Source organism: Impatiens glandulifera, chromosome 6 (assembly GCF_907164915.1).
Source record: "Impatiens glandulifera chromosome 6, dImpGla2.1, whole genome shotgun sequence".
Classification (NCBI taxonomy): Eukaryota; Viridiplantae; Streptophyta; class Magnoliopsida; order Ericales; family Balsaminaceae; genus Impatiens; species Impatiens glandulifera.
Genome location: NC_061867.1, coordinates 21,468,102 through 21,480,192, shown reverse-complemented (window position 1 = coordinate 21,480,192; position 12,091 = coordinate 21,468,102). Strand labels below are relative to the sequence as shown.

The following is a 12,091-nucleotide window of genomic DNA, read 5'->3' as shown; positions in this document are numbered from 1 at the left end:
TTACTAATTTATATAATAAATATATGAGTATTAAATTTAAAAAAAAATAATTTTTTATCCTCACTTGAGTGTAAGTTCTTCCTATTGTTTTTCTTTGCCAAGTAACGAGGATGCTAAATAACAATATAGTGATTGAGAAAATAGTAAATTATGACTAATTAAATAAAAAATAATTTAATTTATTTAATTTTGGTAATTTAGGTACTTTAGGTTCTAACCCAATACAAATTAAACTCAACTCAACTCAAACCAAATTAACTTACCCAAACTAATATTTTGAGTTGGAGTTAGAGTTTGGATGAACACAAGATATGCTCACCCTTACACTTTACATGTGTCTTCACTCTAGCTACTCACTTTGTACTTCTTTTATTTTGAGCTTAAGCATCTACCATCTATTTTATATAATATATAAAAGAAAATACATGATAAGTTTTTTCTTAATATACATCAAATCATTTTACTCTAATTGAATGATAGAGGAATGGGTTCAAAAAGAAGTAATGCCATACGATCCTTGTAGTCTCCTCCAATTTCATGACCGATGCCATCTCCATATTGATATATATATTGAGCTACTCTAGCATGATTTATAGTAACTTCCACAAATATCTTGCTAAAGGGACAATCAGGTGCAACTCGAGCACTATTAATCTTCTTCCATGCATCTCGAATCAACTCTTTCACATGCTGGCGAGCTTCTTCCATCGATATTCCTCCCTCCCGCATGTACACTTGCATCGACTTCATTGTATCACCTCTGTTCATTTCATTCTAAACTCACAAACAAGACAAAATTAGTTAGTAAAACATGATCCTTTCAATTCATAAGAGAAAGTGAGATCATGTGAAGAAGGAATTATATATTATATATTGCCTTGGATGTTTGCAAATCATTAGCTAGCCTTACTACCATTGATGGCCACTTTATAAGATCATGATAGTTTATAATAGCATCCAAACCAGCCTTTGTGATGGGCCTTGTTTGATTGTTTGAAGTGAGAAAATAACGGTGTGCTGACAACATGGGGATTGTAATTGTAATCCATCCATTATTCAAATACTCTTCAAGTGTAGGAACATATCCACTGTGGAACCATTTTGCCTCATTTAAGTAACGCCCACACAGATCTGCCCACTTCATATTATTCATCATTGTTAGTTAAGACGAAATAGATAAATTTAATTGAGAAGTGACAATTCTTTTTCAATAATTGCATTTAAACACAAAATTAAACAAGGTCATGCATCAATGATATATATACCGCTATCTTGAGATATGGAATCGCGTCTACACCACAATTTTGAAGAGTCTTATAAGCCAAATAATTAACAGAATTGAAGTTGCCGAGAAAACATATCTTCAAGTACTCTGACATTTGTTCTAATAAATTCAAATCCGACCTGAAAATCACAAAAATGTGCCATTTAAATTTTCACCCCAGACGTTTATAAAAAAAATGGTAGTTATTCAAACATACCTCTTAATTGCTTCAGTAAAAAGTTCAAGCTCATCCAATGTGCCATAGACATCATAAACGTCATCAATGCTAGTTACGAGTTGGTTCACTCTCATAGATAATCTTCCATACTCAGTGCAATCGTTTTCAGGCCTGTATAACTCACCCATTGTCCACAAGTAACTTTCCACCAATCTATCTCTAGTAAAGGGTAACTTTTTGTTCCATCCTAAATCCTCCCACCATCTCGTTATAAACAATTACAGTAATAAAATCAGATTTAAGTGTGGAAATGCTCACAAATTTATTCAAACACATATAGAGTACTAACCTAGAAACATGCTTTAGTTCTTCTTGGTGAATAGCTTGCACCATGTTGAAATCTAACTTAGCAAAATTGAGAAGTGTATTATTGAAATCTTTTCGTTCTCCATACGCATCTATGAACCACCTCGCTTCAAATCTATGCATGGTCCAATGAAGAGGAAGCTCAAGCGCATGACTCACTAGCTTTGCTAAATATGGATCTGATATTGTCTTAAGATTCTCCTTAAGATGTTTTGTGGAAAAATGCATTGCCTCATCCAATGCACTTTCTCCCTCTAGGGAATGAAATGAAGCCTCGTACATGGATAACAATCCTTTTGTATCATTACACAAAGATTTCTTGAAATGTCCATTTTCATCCTTAAATTTGTTAAAAACATCTGCAAAGAATAACACTAGTGAGACTATAGGCTAATAATGTAGCTTCAAAGTAAGATATTTACTAAGAATGAAGTGTAGTAATGGGGACATCTAGAAGATCTAGCGGTTAATGATGAATAAATGAACTACTTGTTATACCGCTAGACATCCTAAGTAAAATACTTCAACCCTAGGATCGTTAGCTCACATACAAATTTCTCACCCACAAATATGTGCATAGAGAGAAGTGATCATGGAATACCTTGGGAGGCATTGTAACCTAGTTGTCTAAAGAGTCTAAACCTAAGGGCCACTCCATGCAAGTCAGTTTCACCAATCCAATCAGTATGATTGTATATGTCAGTCATCATGCTTTCTATCATGGCTTCCAAATGATAAGAGATTCCAAGTCTTTGAACTATGTCAATGACTTCCAATTGCTGCAATGAGTCCTCCATCTTCTCTAGAATCATTATTACCTCTCCCTTTAGGCTTGCTGCCTTCTTTTCATATATATCGCCCTATGTCCAATACATTACCATAGTTAAGATTTTTTTTTTACATAAAAATGCTGATATTGAAAAAGAACTACAAATTAATAGCTCATTAATTGTGTTATTGACAAAACTCATGCAAGCACACCTTAGACAATAATATAAATCATGTTAGTTGTATCGATTCAAAATTTATGATAAGTTGTACATAAATACCGACCGAATTGTTTTTCATCGCAATTTTGCGATGTACATATAAATGTGGACTAAAGAAACAGGTAAAATTTAAATATATATGTATATATATTAATATCAACATGGATGTTTAAATTGTTTGTATTTTTAGTTTTATTATATATGTAAAAGTATATTAGATTGTTGGTATTTAATAGACTTAATTAAATAATATTACAATCTAATGTAATATATAATTAATTTACAAAAATGCAAACAGTTTAAACGTATTGTAGTTCTATCAGAATGGTGCATCCATTTGGGTCATTATATATATGTGATGAAATGCAAGTAAATATAGGTGGAATGGTTTACTAAGAGATATAATCGTCCTCATCGGGAGATCTAGGGAGAATTCAAACATCTACAAAGCTTTTCCTAATTTGACATCTAGTTGGCTGTGATATATGGTTTAGGAAAAATCGCCTCCTCTTTTGTTACTTTGTGAGATGGTTAATATATTTCTAGCTTATCCCCTCCTCTAGTTAGGGTGTTCATCAATTCGGTTTCCGGGTTATCGAGTTACTCAGTTCAGCTTATTCAAATTTTTATATTTTTTGAATTTTTATATTTTTTAATCAATTCGAAAACCAAATCGAAATCGAATAAATTTTAATTAAACTGAAATAAATTCAAATTTGATATTTGGTTCGAATTTCGAATAAGTCGAATTTGATAATCGGTTCGAACTCAAAATCAATTGCACATTTGCACCATCTAGGAATTAAATTCGGGTCTGTATTTTACCACTAGACCACTGGTGTTTTTCTTTCTTTTTTCTTTATTATTAAATTTTGAATTCAAAATATTTTAATTTGATTATTTTGAACTTTTTCTTAATCTAAGTTTGGAAAAATAAATAATAAAAATTGAATTCGGTTTTTGATTAGGTTTTCGAGTTGAAACTCAAACTCGAAAACCAATTCGAAAACCGTATTTGAATTTGAATTGGTTTTAAATTCGATTCGAAAACCGATAATGAAATTCGAATTCGGTGAATTCAAATTCGGTTTATTCGAAGTCGATGAATTCGAATTCGGTCGAATATTCGGTCTATTTCTCGCATAGTGACAATAAGATGTAAATATTCCTAATCATATTGAGATGTTAGGCGACAAATTTTGTACTTGGTTAAATGTATTTGTGGGTATGTGTTTAACCCTTTGAAAAAATAGATTAACCTATTTATTGAAATATAATGGTAGAATTTTTAATTTGTTATATATTATTCATATTATCATTACTATGATTTTAGCTCCAACGAATTCTGGAAAGCTCGAACTCATAACTATGAGTACGTGAATTACAACTCTCTATCAATAAATTATGAATCTCCACAAATTAGTAATCTTAAAACATGTTCAATGATTTTGTCATTGATGTTAAATTAATGTTATTATTTTTTTTGGGGAAAAAATAAATTAATATTATTATATGTACAAAAGAAATGCATTTTGAGTAGATTTTGGAATCTTCTGTTCTCAAATTGTCGTGTTCCCATATTTTTTCACAGGGGAATGACAATATCGTAATAAAAAAGACTATTTTTATTTTTTATTACGATATTGTCCTTCCCCTGAAAGAACATGGGGAACACTGGCAATTTGGGAACGAAAGATAATGTCTCTTTTGAGTAAGAGAATAAATGTCATAAATGTAATTCTCAGTTTGAACTAAATTAATGATGTCATAATTAACTAGGATAAACCCTATTGGTTTGTTACTATATAATAGAGTTCTTTTAATTTTTAATTTTATTTTTAGAAATGAGTTATTTATACTTTTATCGCGAGTTTGGAATGCTAATCGATTTTAGAATGCCCTCTTTAAAGATATTCCCCTGTATTATTACCGGGCCGACCTTTGGGTAAGCCCATGAGCTAGGGCAGTCCACTCCCTTAGGCAGTCTATATAATAAAAAAAACAAAATACGAATTCAGGAAATTTTTTTTAGTTTTTTAACATAATAGTGTGTAACTTAGTTGCTTATGATTGAAAAAATTAAAATTTATTTAGTTATGTGTTTAAATTTCAGCAAAAATACTTACATCAAAATTGTTTTTTTCACGTTTTTCTATATAGGATCAGGCAGTCCAATTTTCGGACCGACATCAACTGTTACCTATAAAATTTTACAAATCAAAGAGATATTTTTTAAATTTAAAAGATGACAAGTTACTTATCCAATTTTCAATGAAAACATCATAAATTTATATGAAATTTAGTATAACTGAGTAGTTTTCACCCTTAAATATAAAAGAAGAAAAAAATAATGATATGTTTTTTTCTTCTAAAAAACAACTAAAAGATCGAGGAAGAATGTTACCACATATATACTAGTAAGAGACTGTAAGAATTCATATTTCCAAACCGGAGGACCATAATCTGCCGATCGCCGTTTATCAACACCGCTAGCCTCGCACCGCACTCTATTGAAGAAACTATTGCCGGATGTTCTTAGCTGTTGTCGGCGGCGGGAGCTCAAACGCGGCGGAGGATGACGGTAAGGCCTTGCGTGGGTTTGGACTAAAGAAAGAAGACAAGACGCCATTTTTAAAATATTTATAGAGAGAGATGATGAGTACGTGTTTAATTGGCATTTCCTTTACCCTATTTATAGATTTTTAATCATCTATAACCTACTTTCTTTCTAACTTAAATCAATTACAAATATTATATTATATTAAGTAGTGGATGGTAAGAAAATAAATGGATCCTAGTTATAATTGAGTTGGTACGACTATATTAAATAATATTATATACCTAACTTAATTAATTATACATGTATTTATTTTATTATCATTCTCTTTCATATCCAATTTGAAATTGAATTAACGTGAACGTAAAGCTTTTTGTGTTGATTTCAATCAAACACGTATATATGTCCATAGCTATAGGACTACTTATCTTAAAAAAATGATTTGGGTGTGCTGGGAAGTACGGACCTATGGGCTAGGATAGGCTTAAGACTAGGGGTGAGCAAATGGGTAAAACCAATCTGTTGTTTCCGATCCGTATTAAATCCAAAAACTAAGTTTATTCAATCCGTAATCCAAATCATTTTACTAATTAATACGAATTGGATTGAAAATGGTTTGGATAATCCAAACTAAAAAATATCTATATATATCAGCGTGAAATTAGTCAACAAATTTTTTAAATTTTTTTTTTAAATTTTTTATTATTATTAAATTTTAATCTGAAAAAAATAATAAAAAAATAAAAATAAATATAGTTGTCAAGTGAAGTGATGATAAGTAAAATATATATTATATTAAGATAAAATTTAATTTAAAAAAAATTAATTAAAAAATATATTTTTATTTAGATAATTTGAAAATTTTGGATAATCCTAATTCAATCCGATTTAATTCAATCTGAACTCAATCCGATACAATCTTAGTCCAATCCGAAATATCCAATTCGAATTAGTATTTAGGAATCGAATTGGATTGGATTTCGGATTAAACCACTCAATGTTCACCCCTACTTAAGACCATCATCGAATTTTGTAATTTCTTTTATATATATAACCTATATAGAGTTCTTTAATATATATAGTTTTGAGATATATTATTATTTGGTTGTCATATTTTAAGGGAGAGGTGATTATACTAGCTTGTTTAATTATTTTATTTTATTTTGAGATTTAGATAAAATATTTATTTTATTTAATTTTTATATTAATTAATTTATAAACTTAATAAATTATTTTACCTTTTAAATATATGAGAGAAAAATTAGAGAGTATATTAAATAAATAATTTTTTATTATTTAATGAATAAAATAAATAATGAGATAAATAAAGTGAGATGTAAACAAATATTAAGTTTTAAATAAAATTATAAAATACCTAATATCAAACAAGCATGCATTCATTATAATTATTTGTGTAAGAGTTTGTTTCATTATGATTATTTGGATGATAATTATTTTTAGAATTTAGTATTTTATAATTTGTAGATATTTTTTATCTCTCAAATTATATTTATTTATTTTATGTAAAATAATAGTTTATAATAATTTATTAAACTAATTAATATCATCATTAGAAATATATTACATTTTAAATATAATAATAATAATAATAATTTTCTATTGACTAATGTAATAATTTTAAAATTATATTATTGTACATATTAATTTTTTTATTCTAGTTTTACGAAATAATTAAAAAAAATTAAGCCCATACTTACCATAATTTCTGGGTTCGTCCCTATATGTGTGGATTGTTGTACTAGTTTATGCGATCTTCTTATTTTGTTGCATTACAAATGGTTAATTAAAATAATTGACAAAAAGAAAATGTAAATATTTGATTAAAAACATACAAAATTAAATTATTTTAATGATTTTTATTTATTCATTTATTTTTATTTTTGAATGTAGAAAGATAACATGACCCATCACAACTATTAAATGCACATAAATTTAAAATGTTATAAATTAGAATTGTACATACGATACCCCACCAAGGTAGCTCATCTAAAAACGATTTAAGTTTAAGCGGGGAACCATGAATGTGGGTGTCAACTCATTAGGTATGGCAATAGGTATCCATGGGTACCCGATGATAACGTTCGGCTATTTTAAATCAGACCTGATCGAGTTTGAGGTCGGGGATGAAGATTATTGGAAACTCAAACTTAATACCTGATACCCGGAATATATTAATATATATATATATATATATATATATTATATTGATAAAATTTAAATGTCTTTTCAAATTTCAAATAAAAAGTCATAGCCATCATTAAAATAAATATATTATTATTACTCACACATCATGCTTAACATCCTTCATTAATTTATAATAGGTGTTTCTTTCTAAGTAAACACTCTTAATCATTATTTTCATTTCATTCTAAATTCAATTAGTTATTTCAATTTCTATCTTCATCTTCTCTCTAAATTTTTGTTCAACTTAAAGTTTTCAATAATAAAATAAACCGAAAGTAAGTATATAATGTTTTAATTTGTGTTTTAAAATTTTTTGAATTTACTTATTTTTATTTTGTTTAATAAAGTTATAATTGTTCTTCAATTTTTACAATTTTATACTTTTTTATTAACTTAATCTTCAATTTTTATTTTGTACTTTCTTTTTGTAGTAACTTCTACAAAACTACAATATATATATATAAAGGTAAGGAATATTTTTATTACATATTTTTTTAATTTTGATATTGCTATTTTTAAAGTTATTTATTATTTAGTAAGTTATGTTTTTGTAGTGTTTTCATTTAAGATAAACTAATTCTTAAAAAGGGGTCAGTGTTTTAATGTAAAAATAAATAGTCAATTTTTTAAGGTAAAAATAAAGGTCAATTTTTTAAAACAAAAATAAAAGCTTATTTTTTTAAGCAAAAATAAGGGTTAATTTTTGAAGTAAAAAATAAAGGGTCAAGACACCTATTTTTTTTACTATATTTAGATAATAAAAGTTCATTATATTATTTATTTATTATTTGTATAAATATTATATATAAGTAATGAATTGTTTGTAAAAGATTTGAGCGATGTTATTAGTTAAATACTTTAATCTTAATTCTAATTTTTTATTTGTTATTGTTGATTATTATTTTTTTTTATTAATTTTGTAGGTTGTAATTTATGTGACGAAGAAGGATGTATTTTTTTTTTGAAAAAACTGATTTAATGATTTTTTAATTTTATGTTTAATTAAGAATTTTGTACTATTAGTTTTAAGTTTATTTGTATTTTTTTTAGTATAAATGAATTTATATTATATATTGTGGGTGATTAACTATCTATTGTTTAAGAATAAAATATTTATTAATAGTTTTAGGTCAATTATATTTTGTAGTAACATATTAGTTACTATAATATATTAAATTTATATAATTTTAGTTTAAATATGTTAATTAAAATATAATAATATTTTAATATTTAATATCGGATAATGGAATACCCGACAAATCGGGGATGAAGATATAAATAGAGATACCCGTCGGGTTCGAGGTCGGATAGTAAATTAAAAATCGGGTTTGTAAATGGGTACTTAGATCACTACCCGACGGATAAGGTACCAATTTTCATCCCTAGGTGTCATGCTAGTTCTCTTTAAATTTATTATATTTTCGGTCTATAATGATTTTCGAAATGCAAAAAAGAGTCATGAATCGACAATGAAAAGGGTAGGTAGCACATGAAAAATGTAAGGGTGCAATATTGGTGTGGCGGTAATATGATGTTTATAAGGCATGTTATTCATGTTTTAACCATTAATTTAGTAATTTGTTGCCATTTTAAATATTTTTAATTAAACTAGAACTATGGAGAAGACAAATTTCAATGTCATTGTCCTTTCTGATTATTACAAATGGTCGTCCTTGTTTTTAGATGGATAGCAAATTGCTTTGATTAATGGAAACAAATATGAGGCTGTCAAGAAGGGTTGTTATCAAATCTCTATTTTCATGGTACTAAGAACCAACATTTATTGTATAAATTAAATTGTTATTTTTAATTTATATTTATTCTACCATTAGATTGATACATCGTGGTTTACTGTTTTTGAAAATTTGGATTATTGGGTGTTAATATTTAATGAAAATAAAATATAATTAACTAATAAATTTAATGTTTAAATTAATAAAAAAATTTAAAGTGTAGACACTTATTTTCAACTTCATTTTTTTTTATAGTTTATAAACAATTATTTTTTAAATAATTAAATTTTTAAGAAAAAATGATTTTGAATTTTAATAAAACTAATGTAATAATTTATCTAAGTTATAAAAATAATAATGTTTTGTCACACTTATATATTTAAGGTATAGGTAATATCAACCTTAAGTAACAAAATATTTTTTTAAAAGAAAATGTTTTTTTTATAATGAGATTTTATTTGTTTTTGTTCAATAAAATTTTCTTAAATAAATGAATTATTATGCAAAATCAGTTTTAATTAATTAAATCACCTTTACATAAACATATGATAAAGCAAAAATAATGAAATTTCAACATAAAAACGTTTTTATATTCATATTAAGAATTTTAGTTTGTTTTTAATATTAATTAAATTTATTTTCTTTAAATTAGAAATAAATATGTTTATTTCCTTTTAAAAATGAATAATCATATTAAGATTTTTCTTTTTATCATATTTTTTTATTTAGTGTAAGCAAATGGAGAAACTGTGTGGACCTCAATAATTTGCAAGAAGAGTTCAAGATTTTATCCAAATCAGCTTTCATTAGTGATTCCAAATTTTCAAACTCATTGACTTTATTTTTTTTTAAAATCGATAAAAAATAGTCATTAATTATTTAAACATAATTTAAAATTGTCTATTTAAATTTTAAGAAAATGGCAAAGATTCTAATAAGACATCTAAGTATTCCATTTTCTTAATTTTGGTTTAGAAAAAAGTCCACAAGCCTGACTACAAAGTAAAGCAATATTAGCCCATTTGTCAGCCTCCAAATTTTTTAAATTTCTGAAGAAAATATGTTAAGGGGTGGGTAATTGGGTATAACTTGTTAATTAAAAATAAAATTAAAAAAATATTTTTATATATTTTTTTGGGTTAACTTATTTATTTATATATTTTTTTGAAGTAATAATAGAGAAATTAATCAAATAATAAAATATATAAATTTATATATTTTAAAATATATATAATATTTTTTAGAGTAATAAAAAAGATAATAAATAAATCAAATCAAATATTGTTAAAACAATTTGTTAAGATTATATTTTGAGAAAAAAAATTGAAAATGAAAAAAATTGAATTCATTTATTTTAGTTTATCATTTTCGTTATAATTAATTATTTATTCAGAGATAGATTGTACTCTAACACAATATATTAAATTTGTTAGATATTTTGTAACATCTCAATTAAAATAACTTTGCTATTTAAGAATTTTGTAATTCTTAGATATTTTGCAATATCTCAATTTTTTTTTTAATATCATTATTTTTAACTTTGCGGGTACAATTTTGTTTTCTTTTCCTCATGTGGTCACTACAATTAAACTTGAAATGATTGATCAACAATTTATTAAAATATCAATTGAATTTGAATCAACAATTTGATTTTTTCAGTTGTCTGACTATAGAATCGTTAAATCAATTGACTGACATATAAATTATAACTAAAATTTAAAAATTGTATAGTTAATTGTAGAAAGTATATTTTTCTTTTCCCTATCGATTTATATGTCGTTTATTATGTTTTCAAAACAATAGGTATACTACTTGTATTTAGCAATGATTTTTGGTGAACAAATAAAATTGATAAATTTTTATTTAATCTATATTATAAACCACCTCTATTTTTAAGAATTTTACGTTCCTTAGTAAATATGTGTTATATATACACTTTTACAAATATCAAACCATAAAAAATACATAAATGCAACACTTCAATTTTCACCTTGCTCAAACCATTGAAAAGATAAATCGTCGTGCATCTACTTTCACTCCAGAACACTTACAAGACTATAACAATCACCACATTTATGTAGATTATGTCATCAAGAAAGTCATAAGACATACATCAATTATTGCTCGAACAATTCAGAAGATAAATTCAGAAGATAAATTGTCCTACCTCTATTTATGTTCAAAAACCCTTCAAGGATAAAATAATAAAATTTATAACACTAAATGGATTTGAGGAACATACTACTTCAGCAAGAGAGGTGTTCAACAACTTTCATACTCTTTGTTCAAAAATGTTGACCTATGCAAAAATCAAAATTAACAATTCTTTATTGAATCGATTTAATCTTACTTGTATTTCACAAATCAAGGGGTATAAGAAATAGATTAAGTTGATTGATTCAATTTATACTCACCTTGTTAGTTTCAGTATATTTGTAGGTACAATCATGCAACGTTTGGTAAGTGGTACAAATTATATAAGGTATAAGTTGTATAGAGGTATAAATTGTAACGAGGTATAAATAATATAGGGTATTATAAGTTGTAAAGGTTATTTATGTTTGGTAAAAAATTATAAAAAATGGTGTAAGTTGTATATGATTTATAATTTTGTATTTGATATAAGAATGTAGTATAAGTTGTATAAATAATAAATATTAATTTAAAATTATTAATAATATTATTATTTTATTTATTTATTTATATTATAAATAATATTGTTTATTATTATAAATTATTGTTTTGTGATTATTTAATAATTAATGTAATTTTAATTAAAATATAAAAATTAATTATAAT

At 25.6% G+C, this 12,091-nt stretch overlaps 1 protein-coding gene across 1 annotated transcript; it reads right to left on the bottom strand.

Moving 5' to 3' along the window:
• Positions 1-465: 465 nt before the first annotated feature.
• LOC124943341 (terpene synthase 10-like) lies at positions 466-5,426 on the bottom strand. The gene is made up of 7 exons (XM_047483858.1): positions 5,202-5,426; positions 2,410-2,668; positions 1,792-2,167; positions 1,482-1,715; positions 1,266-1,404; positions 869-1,138; positions 466-774 (listed from the first exon to the last, which is right to left on the bottom strand). Exons 1-7 carry the CDS (start codon positions 5,424-5,426, stop codon positions 466-468), a joined length of 1,812 nt encoding a protein of 603 aa, XP_047339814.1.
• Between the last annotated feature and the right edge of the window lie 6,665 nt (positions 5,427-12,091).

Excerpts from the sequence above, each read along its gene's own strand:
- LOC124943341 (XM_047483858.1), bottom strand. The coding sequence starts at position 5,426 with ATGGCGTCTTGTCTTCTTTCTTTAGTCCAAACCCACGCAAGGCCTTAC. Across the intron at positions 2,168-2,409 it reads AGGTTACAATGCCTCCCAAG|ATGTTTTTAACAAATTTAAG; the intron begins GTATTCCATGAT and ends TATTCTTTGCAG. Across the intron at positions 1,139-1,265 it reads TTCCATATCTCAAGATAGCG|TGGGCAGATCTGTGTGGGCG; the intron begins GTATATATATCA and ends AATAATATGAAG.